At 38.7% G+C, this 13,602-nt stretch overlaps 2 protein-coding genes across 3 annotated transcripts; both read left to right on the top strand.

Annotated features, from left to right (window-relative positions):
• Nucleotides 1–526: 526 nt before the first annotated feature.
• LOC145129840 (Galactose oxidase/kelch repeat superfamily protein) lies at nucleotides 527–4,562 on the top strand. Of its 2 annotated transcripts, none has more exons than XM_079064653.1 (5): nucleotides 527–740; nucleotides 1,979–2,049; nucleotides 2,261–3,054; nucleotides 3,197–3,454; nucleotides 4,043–4,562. In XM_079064653.1, the coding sequence occupies exons 3-5, from the start codon at nucleotides 2,603–2,605 to the stop codon at nucleotides 4,413–4,415; spliced, it is 1,083 nt and encodes a 360-aa protein (XP_078920779.1). In that variant the 5' UTR covers nucleotides 527–740; nucleotides 1,979–2,049; nucleotides 2,261–2,602; the 3' UTR covers nucleotides 4,416–4,562. The 2 variants fall into 2 exon arrangements, with proteins under 2 accessions (XP_078920779.1, XP_078920780.1); XM_079064654.1 differs by lacking the exon at nucleotides 527–740 and adding an exon at nucleotides 1,277–1,298.
• A 7,808-nt stretch (nucleotides 4,563–12,370) lies between these two features.
• LOC145131773 (uncharacterized) lies at nucleotides 12,371–12,964 on the top strand. The gene has a single exon (XM_079066429.1). It carries the CDS (start codon nucleotides 12,371–12,373, stop codon nucleotides 12,962–12,964), a length of 594 nt encoding a protein of 197 aa, XP_078922555.1.
• The last annotated feature ends 638 nt before the right edge of the window (nucleotides 12,965–13,602 follow it).

A 13,602-nucleotide genomic window follows, 5' to 3' on the forward strand; every position in this document is an offset into this window, starting at 1 on the left:
AAGAAATAAAAAAAAAATCAGTTAAGGGTGTTTTTGTCATTTCAGGTAGGCCATGGACCAAAACCGCACAAAAATGTCAATCATAAGGACCAAAAGCACACGAGGTATCCAAAATTGGACCACTGATGCACCACCAACCTTTTTTGGACCATAATCGCAGAATTTTGACAAACACAGGGACCATTTTTGCAATTTTGTCAAAATACAATACACTTGGTATTATAGTAGCTACTTAGGATTAATTACAAAAACTACCTCTAACTGTTGATAAATACAAAATATAACCCTCATATGCTAACAGTTTTATTTTAACAATGAATTATTCATTTCTATCCAACTGGTTTCAACTAATTATGCTACCTATCTGACTCATATACACATGCAACTACAAGTTTACAATATATAATTATCTATTATTTTGCTTTATAATTTAATCTAGCACCACGAATTAATAATTTTATCCAGCACCACGAACTGCTACTTTTTTATTGGCAGATTAAAAAAGAAATGGATTAAATTGCACAAGCAAATTCTGGTCACTTTCGTCACCGCATGGGTCGATATTCGAAATCTCATCCAATTTATCATCCCGACATTGACTGACGTGGGTCTGATTCTGTCAAAATTTTATCCCTTCACCTTGATTTTAGGGTCTCTATATCAATCCGCTACATTGCTATCAATCATCCACTCCTATCGCAACAACAGCATCTAATCCACTCAAACTCTCGTCTCTTCAGGTAAGATATTCGCATGTTTTTGTTCATACGTTTAGGTTTCGACGTAATTTGATGCGGTTTTCTTTGCCATTTTGTTCGATTGTTTACAGTTTGTTCTGATTTCCTCATGCCATTGTAAGATCTAAATGGATGTTTTCTCAAAATTAACTCAATCTGGGTATTTTGTGCTTACTTGCTTTTCATGATTCTTGTGGAAATATTGACGTAAGATCGAAATTAGGCGCATGTTTTTTTCTTGCTTTAATAGATTTTGTTGATAGATCTAATTATTTTATTTTATTTTGTATATCTCTGCAAAATATCTGGAATTTTCTTTTCTTTTAGATTCATACTCCCTTTTCTCCCCCGCCTTTTGGGTAAACCCTAAATTTCTTTCTTGTCTATTGAGGATGAACTCAATGCTGTTGATTAATTACCCTGTGTGAAAGAAACAATTGATCGCCATTATCTTTAGGAGAAAATTTCTTTCTAATTGTGTTCCTTTTCATGAATTCAATCATCCATACTCAACGTTTGTGGATCACCTGCTGGTTTTTGGCTTCTGAAGATAATCATAAGGTTTGACTTTTGCTGTCAAATGATTACTATTAGGTTCCGATAGTCAAATTATGAAGAATAAATCTGCCGTAATTGTCAAAGCTATGGCCAAACTCATTATCTTTTTCCTTTTCAAGAAATTGCTTTGTTTTGTCGCATTAAACTAATAATTGATGCAATTTGGTAAACCTAATCATGCCTATTGTCAAGTTGTGGTATAAAGCTTTATGAACATGTGAATCTAATGCTTCTCCCTTTTTCTTGAATTCATTATTGGGTGTTTGGTGGGGTAGGTGGGGGTGGTATCTGGTGGGTAGGTGTGTTTCTAGGTATTGCCCTTTTAGAATGTTTTATCTGTAAATTTAGTGCTGTAATAGATCAATCATGTGTAGTGTTTATTCAATTAAGTGCTAATCATTAATTGACTTTGACCAATTGCCAAAGGAGATGATTCGAACACAACAGTTTTAATCAACTCCCAATTGCCAATCTCATAGATTAATCTTGATAAAGCACCTAAACAGAGCAAAATAAATTGCACACATGATAATTGTCTGACATAATTTGTGAATCCATCATAACAACCTACATACATAACACTTGCTTCTTGCTAAATATGACATATACCTTTTCAAATGTTAAAATTTAATTGCTTGGATTATAATCTAATTAACTCCCTCCCCCTTTTTTTTCTATTGCAGGTGATTAATTTTTTTATTATAGGAAAAATGGAAGTCAGAGGGGGTTAAGCTAATTTATATGGCCTTGACTGGTATAATCTATTTCTAATTATTCCATTTGTTCTTTAATGTCCACTTTGACTTTCAAGGTCAAACACCATATTTTTCGAATTCAAAAGTCCTGTAAATTTGTATCTTGAATTTGAGAAGTAATAGTTTTACCTAAAAGTTAATGGACATCTCTTTCTCTTTTTTGGTTATATGATTTGATTCATGGTGAATTATTTTTTTTATTATAAATAGATTTGTCACTGTATCGGACTAAAAGCAAAAGAGAAAATTTAGAAGTTGGTGTGATTCGGGGTGAAAGAAAGACAGAAAAGTATTCTAGAAACACAAAAATTGGCATGGAATTTGAATCAGATTGGACAAGACACAAAAAATCATCCGCTTTTACAACTCAAGTCATCAGTACTGCAACCTCGTGCATGCATTGGCCTCGTAAAATTCCTATAAGTAAAGGGTACCATGAATTTTTGTAAAATCAACTCAAATTTCTTTCCTATTCTTTTCTTCTTCTAATCAAGAAGAATCAATTAATCAAGTGTGAAGAATTTAGCTTTTTCCCCTTAAAAGATTGGTGTGATGGAATTGGTGAGGAAGACCGGTTCAGAGGTTGTTGATGATGATGATGATTTTGCCTGCCCGATGTTGCCCGGGCTGCCCGATGATATTGCAAAGTACTGTCTTGCCCTTGTTCCGAGGTCATATTTTCCAACAATGGGAGGAGTGTCAAGGAGATGGAGGTCTTTTATGAAAAGTAAGGAATTTATTGTTGTAAGGAAACTTGCTGGTTTGGTTGAAGAGTGGCTTTATGTTTTGACTATGGATAGTGAAGAAGAGGGGACACATTGGGAGGTGTTGGATTGTTTAGGACATAAAAGATTTGTCTTGTCTCCCATGCCTGGCCCTGTAAAAGCTGGTTTTGGTGTTGTGGCTCTTAATGGGAAACTTGTTGTCATGGCTGGCTATTCCATCATTGATGGTGTTGGATCTGTCTCCTCTGATGTCTATCAGTATGATTCTTGCCTTAACAGGTATCTTCTTTCTATCTTTATCCATATATCCATATATCTATATCTATATCTATATCTATATCCATATAGATGCTTAATATATAAACAAAGAACAATTCATAATTTTGTTGTTTTAATATGAGTTATAATTCTATGATTGCAGCTGGAGCAAGATTGCAAACATGAATGTGCCCCGATATGATTTTGCTTGTGCTGAAGTTAATGGTGTGATTTATGCGGTTGGGGGTTATGGAGTGGATGGAGAGTCTCTCTCATGTGCCGAGGCTTATAACCCTGAAACCAACAAATGGACGCCGATCGAGTCTATTCGCCGCCCACGCTGGGGTTGCTTTGCGTGTGCTTTCGAGGGTAAGCTCTACGTTATGGGCGGTCGGTCAAGTTTCACAATCGGAAATTCAAGGTTCGTTCGTCCCACCACACACTCATATAAGATAATCTGCGTTTGTTACAAATGACAGAACAGAACAGATTGTACTGCGTTTGACATGCATTGGACTGATACCAGTACAGTACCGTCGCTAGTGAAACAAAAATCTAAACTTTTTGTCCCACCCAAAAATGTGGGACATGGACACGCTTTCCATCTCTCGTGTGTGTAAAAGACGTGAATGCCCTCCTCATCCTCATCGTCGAAAATAGCCTGACAAAGCTTGTCCTGCCCCATCTAGTCTTGTCTCATGCAACAAACACAGTCGTAGACTGTGTTTAGTACACAAGACTGGATGGGACTGGAAAAGCTTTATTGGGCTATTTTCGATGGCGAGGACGAGGAGGGCATTTATGTCTTTTGCACAAACAAGAGAATGAGAGCGAGTCAATGTCCCATCATTTTGGGTGGGACAAAAAGTTTAGATTTTTGTTTCATTGGCATCGGTACTGGTACTGATACGAGTACCGGTCTCAGTCCAATGCATGTCAAACGCAGTACAACCTGTGTAACAAACGGGGACCTGTAAGTAATGATTTGTTTTGATATATTTGAAACTAGGTTTGTGGACGTGTACGACCCGGTAAATCACAAATGGTGGGAGATAAAAAACGGGTGTGTGATGGTGACGGCTCATGCGGTGGTGGGGAAGAAGCTGTTTTGTATGGAATGGAAGAACCAAAGAAAATTGGCGATATTTAACCCGGAGGATAACTCGTGGAAGATGGCGTCTGTGCCTGTGATCGGAAGCTCAAGTGTGGGATTCCGGTTTGGAATAATGGAAGAAAAGTTGTTGCTTTTCTCATTGGAAGAAGAGGAGGGAGGTTATAACACTTTGCTGTATGATCCAAAAGCACCTCCTGGTTCAGAATGGCAGACTTCAAATATTAAGCCCTCTGGTTTGTGCTTGTGCTGTGTCACAATTAAGGCATAACAACATTCATCGTATTTGGATTTATTTACAATCTTTTCATCGGTTTTATGAAATTAGTTATTTGCAAGAATACATTATTTTGAACGTGGGAAGGAGAAACTGTTGTATAAGTATTTATATATTTTTATTGGAAACTGTTTCTAATCATTTGGTCCCATCTAAAAGTAGATGACTATATTTAACTAATTGTGTGTAATCGTTTTTTTTTTTTTTTAATTTTTTTTTTTGAATCTCGTGTTTGTGTTTGAAAGTTTGGTTCAACATACATCAAGTTATAGGATCTTCTCAATAACCCATGTTCATAATTAAACAAACATGTTTATATTTGATATATTTTTGAATTAATCAGTACATCGAACGAGACCAAAGCTACCCAAAGCAAAGACTATTTTGCTTGTGATTAGTTAGTTTATACGTTCGATTAGATAGTTTGATAAGCATATGTAAGACATACTAATATGATAAATAAATATGTTATGTAATTATATTTTTTTTAACAAATTACTAAAATCTGGTCCTTGTGGTGATATGATACGATCCAAAAACTAGCTAGCTGATCCAAAACCCGTAAACCCGCTAAACCATGTGATTAATTTGCATGAGAAATAACCTTAACTGAATTTGTCTTTTCCTTATTTCTAGTGGAAGTGGCTAGATAATAGATCACGTGATGCATGCATAAGGTCTTTGATCATTTCTTTTCCTAGCTTTTAGTTACTTTTTCTTAGCTTTATTTAAACAGATGTAATTCCCTTTTGGTTGCATGAATTAAAAAATAGAGAAAATTGCTTCAAGGTCTTGCGTCTTCTTCTTTGTGTTTCCTGGAGTGTGACCTACTCTAACAGGTCCCTTATCAATTACAGTTAGTGGCGGTGGAGAGATGGATCAAAACCTATAACTGATCTTGGTGGGCGGCATTGGGGTTATCGGGTGTGGCCTTGGTGGTGTCAGAGGTGGAGCCGGACTCGTTTTGGGAGTCCCAATGATGAGATATTTTCAATTTTAACCTTCAGTATGAAAAATCATTGCATATTTGACCCTTGGGTTTGAAAAGATTGCAAGAATGGCCCATAGTGGCATTTTGGTAATTTTGGCCAGGATTAGTACGTTGAGCGTACGTTAGGCGTACTAGGGCGGACCCTAGTACGTTAGGCGTACTAGGGCGGACCCTAGTACGCTGAGTGTACACCTCGTATGCAGGGCATACGTGGTTAACCTTCAAACCCTAACTTTTAGGGTTTTGTCTATATTTAAGCATCATTATCTCTCATTTCTCATTCCCTCACCAGCCTCCATCTAAGAAAAACGACTCCCAAGCTAACCCTAAGTAAGAAGAGTGCATCTTGAGCTTATCTTTGTGTTTTGTGGCATTCTTGAAGAAGTAGAAGGTGGTGAGAAGAGCTTGGAGCTTGGAAGCACTTGGATATGAGATTATCACCTTGCTAGCAACCTCCAGGAGGTAAAAAGTTCATAACTTGATCACTCTACGTTATAGATCTAGCCATTTCTTCATTTAAGTCGTACTTTCAGACCTTATGACGGGTCTTGAGTCATAAAAATGTGGTCTTGATGGTTGGTTTTTCTCCAGGCATGCTCTAAAAGGTCTTAAGGCATTAAGATGTTGGGATTTTATGTATTAAGCACTTAATGGACATGCAGAGTCATAAAGTTGGAAATTTATGACTCTTAGTGGTATTTTAGCCTTGGATCTGAAGTTTGGACGTAAGAGCTTAATGCATTAAGCTCTTATTGAGAAAAGAAGATTTTGGGCGTACGTCGTGCGTATGCCGCACATACACAGTCAAACTCCTGACTCCGGTCAAGGCAGGATTACGCCCAACGTAAGGGCTGAGTACACCCCGCATACTCAGCTGAGTTGACCAAATGGACTCATTGACTCGTTGACTTTGACTTTGACTTTGACCTGGGTTGACCAAGTTTGACTTAAAGGTATTTTAGGTCTTTTGAGATATAGTTAAGCCTTGGTCTCTATATTTTGAATAAGTGACCTGTAGAGCCGGTATTTGGAGCAGTATCTTGTTCAACTATTCGTCAGACTGTGAGGTGAGTTTCCTCACTGTTCTTGTGGGTCGAAGACACCAATGCCGACCCCTTGAGTTATTAATCTTGGTATATAAGATGTTGCTATACAATAGTGATATGTAGATCTGACTGTTAGTTTGTTAACTGATTATATGGTTATTTCACTTATTTGTTGTTGGATATATGTTATTTGTTATGTGCATGTCGACATGGTATGGTGGGGGTTGAGACAGTACTGCTTTGTGTTGTAAGTCAACGGACCAGGGCATTCCAACCAGAAGGTTGTGGGTCGGGGGTAATCCAACCAGGAGGTTGTGGACTCATTATGTATTGGGCATTCCAACCGTAAGGTTTTTGGCCGGGGCATTCCAACCGTAAGGTTGTGGGCCAGGGGTAATCCAACCAGGAGGTTGTAGACCCGATATCTGTTTGATTATATGTTTGTGTAGTGGTACTTTGGGGGAAGCCACTAAGCTTTAGCTTACAGTTTTAGTTTGTGGTTTCAGGTACTTCTGAGGATCGTGAGAAGGCGAAGGCGTGATTGTACACAACTTCCTGTTTTGTCACTGGATCTTGGGGAAAAACTTTGATTTGAAATAATACTTTGAAAACAATGACTATTTTATAAACAATGATGATGAATGGTTGATTTTAAAATTTTAAAATTTTTGTGATTTTTGAGTGTTACAAGTTGGTATAAGAGCATTGGTTTGAGTGAATTGGATGAGCATTCGTGTGAATCCAGACTCAAATTAGGGAACTACAAAGGGTTTTAATTGATTTTTCAAAAATTGTTTTCGAAAGTAAACAAGGAAGGATGTGATGTATACAATCAGTTGGAGCAAGAAAGTATACCCCAAATTACCCACATTGTTATTTGCTATTATGTTTATGATAGAACATCATGTTAGTAATAGGATAAAGATCTTCAGGAATTGCATGATATAATTGCCTGATAGCCTAGGGTTTCTTTCTTGTATGGAATTGACATGATTATTGTAGTTGCTTAGTGTATGCATCATAGTTGTGCATAACTAAGATTCTATAGGCTGAGAATGTTTGGTTTAGCCTTATTTCCCATTCTTGTTTAATGAAGGGCTTAGGGTACAATCAGGTATTCGACTGTCTATAGGATCCAATGTTATGTATGATTAGCATACATGAGTGATGCAGGGTTGGTGGAAGTTTCATGGATGAGTTATGTAGGGTCAGCCGGCCAGTTGAGGAATGTCTAGCCTTTCTCTAGGAAGTGAGAATAGGATGTATGCGTATTCTAGTGTGTGATGTTAGGGTTGTTGTGATGATCTTCTAAGACAAATACGGAGTGATGCAGGGTTGGTGGAAGTTTCATGGATGAGTTATGTAGGGTCAGCCGGCCAGTTGAGGAATGTCTAGCCTTTCTCTAGGAAGTGAGAATAGGATGTATGTGTATTCTAGTGTGTGCTGTTAGGGTTGTTGTGATGATCTTCTAAGACAAATACGGATAAGTGTGGGAGGTAGTATGTCCTCTATAGTCCAATCGCCCGCCTCTTTCCCCAAAGCCTCACACAACCTCCCTCTACTACCGACTCTCGTGTCCTCAACCACCACCTTACCTACTACCCGCTTGTCGCCTAAGAAACTCCAACAACGTCGTGCCTCGGGTCTTTTCTTTCGTTGCCTCGCCAAGTACCACCCAAACCACAAATGTGTTCCACCATAGTTCTTGCTCATAGCCGACAATTACTTGGAAGCTTCCCACCCTCCTGTACAACAACACATTAATATTGTCGAGGAGGCCCCACAACATTCACACTTTTGGATCTATCCCCATCAACATTTTATGGTATTGCACCTAATACTGCCTTACATCTCACGAGATCCGTCAACCACAAACCACTTCAAATTCTCGTTGATTCCGGCAGCACTCACAACCAGATTCAGCCTCGCATAGCTGTTGAATTTCACCTTCCGATCCAGACTGCATCACCCTTCCCAGTCCTCATCGGCAATGGTGAACCACTACTTTGCAACAGTTATTGCCCAGATGCCCCCTCACACTCAATGAGGCTTTTTTTAAGGTCCAGTTGTTTATTTTTCCATTCAAAGGATTCAATGTTATTCTTAGGTTTGATTGGTTACAATCCTTAGGTCTGATTACAACCGACTTTTTAGTTCCTTCAATCACCTTTCAGCATGGCAACAACACCATCACCTTGCAGGGGTCATGTCCATTCCCGGTTCGCCCAGTTGCAGTAAAGATCTCAGACCATGAGGACAAGGTTAAGTCTCATGGGTAGAGGTGGCAATCGTGTCGTGTCGTGTCGAAACACTAAACGGGTTGAAAGTTCTTGACCCTAACCCGACCCATTTAATTAACGTGTCGTGTCGTGTCAACCCGTTTATTTTCGTGTCGAGTTCGTGTCGGGTTTCGGGTTAGGGCTATACCTTGAAATATGTCGTGTCATGTGATGTTAAAACATTGAGAATGTTGAAAGAGTATGAGTTGGGCAGGCAGAAAGGAAAAATCAATAGTTTGGAGGCAAAATAGATGAAGTCATAGCAAGTTCAGATGACAAAATTAAAAGAGTGGGAGTTGGGGAGGCGGATGACAAGGTCATGAGGATGTGAGAGTGGTGAAAGAGACTGGGTAGTTTGGGAGAGAATGGAAAAACTGAAATGAAGTCTTGATCTCGACGGCTAAGTCATTTCAACATTACAAAACGACTCAATTCGAAGGTTTTCTTTTACTTATGGTTTTGGTTTTGTATCTTTCTAGTTTATTTAAATAATTCAAAAAACTTGCATATAAATAAACGGGTCATTTTCGAGTCATATTCGAGTTGAAATTCTCAACCCTAACCTTACCCGTTTAATTTTCGTGTCGTTTCGTGTCAACCCGTTTATTTAAACGGGTTGAAATATCTTACCCAAACCCGTTTATTTCGTGTCGGGTTTCGTGTCGTGTCAATTTTTGCCACCTCTACTCATGGGCGGGATATTGATACGATCCAGAAACTAGCTGATCCAAACCCGTCAACCCACTAAACCATGTGATTAATTTGCATGAGAAATAACGTTATTTGAATTAGTCTTTTCCTTATTTCTAGTAGAAGTGGCTAGATAATAGCTCACGTTATGCATGCATAAGATCTTTGACCATTTCCTTTCCAACTTTTAGTTACTTTTCTTAGCTTAATTTAAACAGATGTAATTCCTTTTTGGTTGCATGAATTAAAAAATAGAGAAAATTGCTTCAAGGTTCTGCGTCTTCTTCTTTCTGTTTCTTAGGAGTGTGGCCTACTCTAACAAGTTCCTTATCATGATACATGCGTGGAAGGCGATTCTTCAACAGTAACTTCAAACTCCAACTCGATTGCAATTGGTTGCGAACGTCAAAATTGACTGGGTGCAAACGTCGAAAGCCATCAGATTCCCTTTTGATCGATTGCGAATCTCAGAAGCCATCAGGTTTACTTGTGAATGGTTGCGAATCTTAGAAGCCATCAGAATTACTTGTGATCGGTTGCAAACCATGGAATACATCAGATTCACTTGTGAATGGTTGCGAACCTAGGAAGACATAAGATTCACTTGTGAACGGTCGCGAACCTAGGAAGACATCAGATTCACTTGTGATTGGTTGCGAACCTCGGAAGCCATTGGACTCTCATGCACTCGATTCCGAACGAATCGGTTCTGATACATATATGGATCAAGAGGGTCCAAAATGTGATGGGTTGGTGCTTATTGTTGGATTCGAAGGCTACTTGGGATCAATGACGCGTGGGGTTTACACGGTGACCTTAGTATATTAAAGGTTGCATATTCTACTTCTTTTAAAAACTTTTTAAGGCATCTACTTGGTGTATTTAATAAACTTTAACTATGTCTTTATGATTAGCTTTCAATAAGCCTTTATTAGGTATGTTTAATTAGTGTGACTTTTGAGTTTGTAACCACTGTTTAATTTAGAATTTGGAATGAAGGCAGGAAGGTTTCTTGGATATATAGTCACTAAGAGACGGATAGAAGCTAGCCATGAGCAGATCAAATCCATAATTGATCTAAGATCCCAAAACTACGACCAAAGATATCCAAAGGCTGACTGGAAGAGTAGCGGCTCCAAACAGGTTCATTTCAAGATCCTCAAAGAGGTGTAAACCTTTCTACGACATCCTAAAGAAAAAAAGAGGTTCAAATGGAACGAGGAGCATGAAAACACCTTCCAAGAACTTAAAAAGTACTTAAGTTCAGCACCCCTACTAGTAAAACCATTAGATGGAGAGCCACTCCTCCTATACCTTTCAGTATGCTCAAATGCTGTGAATGCAGTCCTGGCCAAGGATCTTGATGGGGACCAACATCTCATCTACTATGTAGTAAAAGTCTCATAGATGCTGAAACCATGTATTCTCATCTCAAAAAACTAATACTAGAAATAGTTACGGCTTCTACTAAATTAGGACACTATTTTGAGACTCCTACCATACATGTAAAAACTAATTATCCAGTTAAAAATGTTATGAGAAAGCCATAGATGTCAGGAAGGATGGCCAAATGGTCGGTAAAGCTCAACACATTCGATTTAAAGTATGAGCCAAGATCCGCAATAAAGTCACAAGCACTAGCAAACTTTGTGGCTGACTTTAGTGATGATCTACAAGCCGAAGTGAAAATAGAGACTTGACAACTTCTCGAAGAAGAAAAAACATTGGGAAGATGGACGCTTTTCATGGACGGAGCATCCAAACAAAGAGGAACCGGCCTTAGGATCATACTAAAATCGCCACAAAGGGACATACTATCCCATACCCTTAGCTGTGAGTTTCATGCGACCAACAATGAAGCGGAATACAAAGCACTGATTGTGGGACTAAAACTAGCCAATGATCTTCAAGGATTCGTCGATTCATTATTAATTTCTAACCACTTTAATGGATCCTATGCAGTTAAAGAAGAAAGGCTAGCATCATACCTTCAAATTCTTAAAAAAATTAGCCTCCGAATTTGAAGCCTTTAGCCTAAACCAAGTTCCCAAGGAAGATAATGACGAAGCAGATGCATTGGCCAATTTGGGATCTTCCCTTAGGATCCCACCAGAGAAGAGGATTCCAATAATCCATGTAATAATCCCAACAATTGAGGAGCCTGCCAAAAGATCATAAGATCCCGACGATCATGATCAGACAACCAACATCACAACAGTTCAGGATCCTAATCCTCAACCCGCTCACCAGGATCCCAGTGAACATAATCTTGATCCAAATAATCAGTATCCTCAGAGATCTTGGATCAAGCCCATTATGGAATACCTACGAGATGGCACAATCCCAAAAGAAGAAAGAAGCGTCAAAGCATTCAAGATGAGGGTCTCACGCTTTGTGATAATCCAAGGGAAGTTATAGAGAAAGTCCATGGTAGGTCCATACCTAAGATGTTTGGAAGATCACGAAGCTGCAGAAGTCCTAAAAGACATACATGGAGGAGATTGTGGCAATCATACTGGGGAAGATCCTTATGCTCCAAGATACTAAGGAAAGGGTTACTACTGGCCAACAATGAAAAATGATGCCTTCTTACATGCACAAAAGTGTGATGCTTGTCAAAGACATATCAACATCCTGCATCAACTGACAGAACCTCTACACCCTATCATCTCCTCCTAGCCATTCATGAAGTGGGGAATGGATATAGTTGGCAAATTACCGAAGGCTCCTGGTGGAAAGGTTTTCATGCTAGTAATGATGAAATATTTCTGAAAGTGGATAGAGGTTGAAGCCTTTGTTCAGGTGAGAGACAAAGATGTAGTCTCATTCATTAAATGTAATATCTTGACCAAGTTCGGGATCCCAACCGAAATCATATGTGATAACGGGTCCCAATTCATAAGCAAAAGGACTAGAGACTTTTGCACCAGTTGGGGAATTAAAATGATAACATCCACTTCTGCTCATCCTCAAGCCAATTGTCAAGCAGAATCTAACAATAAGATAATAGTCAACAATTTGAAGAAAAGATTAGATGAGAAGAAAGGAAGATGGGCTGAGGAACCTCCTTTCGTTCTATGGGCAGATAGAACTACATCAAAAGTAGCCACAGGTCAAACTATCTATTCCTTGGTATTTGGGATAAAGTCAGTGATCCCAACTGAAGTGGTAATCCCTACGGCAAGATACCAACTTCAAAATCAAGAGAACAATAATGAGATCCTTGCTCAGGATCTCGACACTATTGATGAACTCAGGGATCTTGCCAGGATCCGCATTGCTGCTCATCAACAAAGAATCCCTAAAGCATACAATAAAAACATCAAAATTAGGAGATTCCAGGTAGGTGACTTGGTTCTAAGGAAAGCATTCCAAAATACCAAGGATCCTAATGTACGCAAGTTGGCACCCAAATGGGAAGGGCCATATCTCATTGATTCAAAAGCAGGAAAGGGGGCATATTGGTTGGCTACCATAGAAGGAGATATCTTGCCAAGATCCTGGAATGCCATACATCTAAAAGCATATTTCATGTAAGTTAGATCTTTCGTTTCTCAATAAGATCCAAGGTACACATTCTTTACCCTTCACTTTTATTCTTTTTTTTTATCTTTTTGAAAACCATTACTAACTTAAGCATCGGAGGGGCATTAGCTAGGCTAACTCCCACCCCAAGCTAACGTTTAGAATTCGCATAAATTCAAGGATCTTAGACGCTACGAATAGATACTGCTCATCTCTCCCCTGACTAAGGGTACTTAATCTCCTCTAAGGTTTAAAAAGTTAATAACCTCTTTCTCACGAGTTTAGGATTCTACAACTCGCTTGGATGCACGATATCTTACCATGGGTTGTGAGTAAGGGGATCATTTCACGCTTAGTGACTTGGCAACCCTCTTATTTTTGAACATATATTAAGATCCTAACACTTAATCAAAGGTTTATAACATTGTCATGTTATCTTAAGTTGGGACTTTCCCCAGTGAATTTCTAAGATGGGATTTTCCCCAGTGAATTTCTAAGTTGGGATTTTCCCCAGTGAATTCTAAGTTGAGATCTTCCCCAGTTAATTTCTAAGTTGGGATCTTCCCCAATTGCTTTTCTAAGTTGGGATCTTCCCAAGTTATTTTTCTAAGTTGGGATCTGCCCTAAAGCTAAACAAGGGGTTTTCCCTA

The sequence above is a fragment of the Lactuca virosa genome, chromosome 8 (genome assembly GCF_052849685.1).
Source record: "Lactuca virosa cultivar CGN04683 chromosome 8, Lactuca_virosa_CGN04683_v6, whole genome shotgun sequence".
Lineage (NCBI taxonomy): Eukaryota > Viridiplantae > Streptophyta > Magnoliopsida > Asterales > Asteraceae > Lactuca > Lactuca virosa.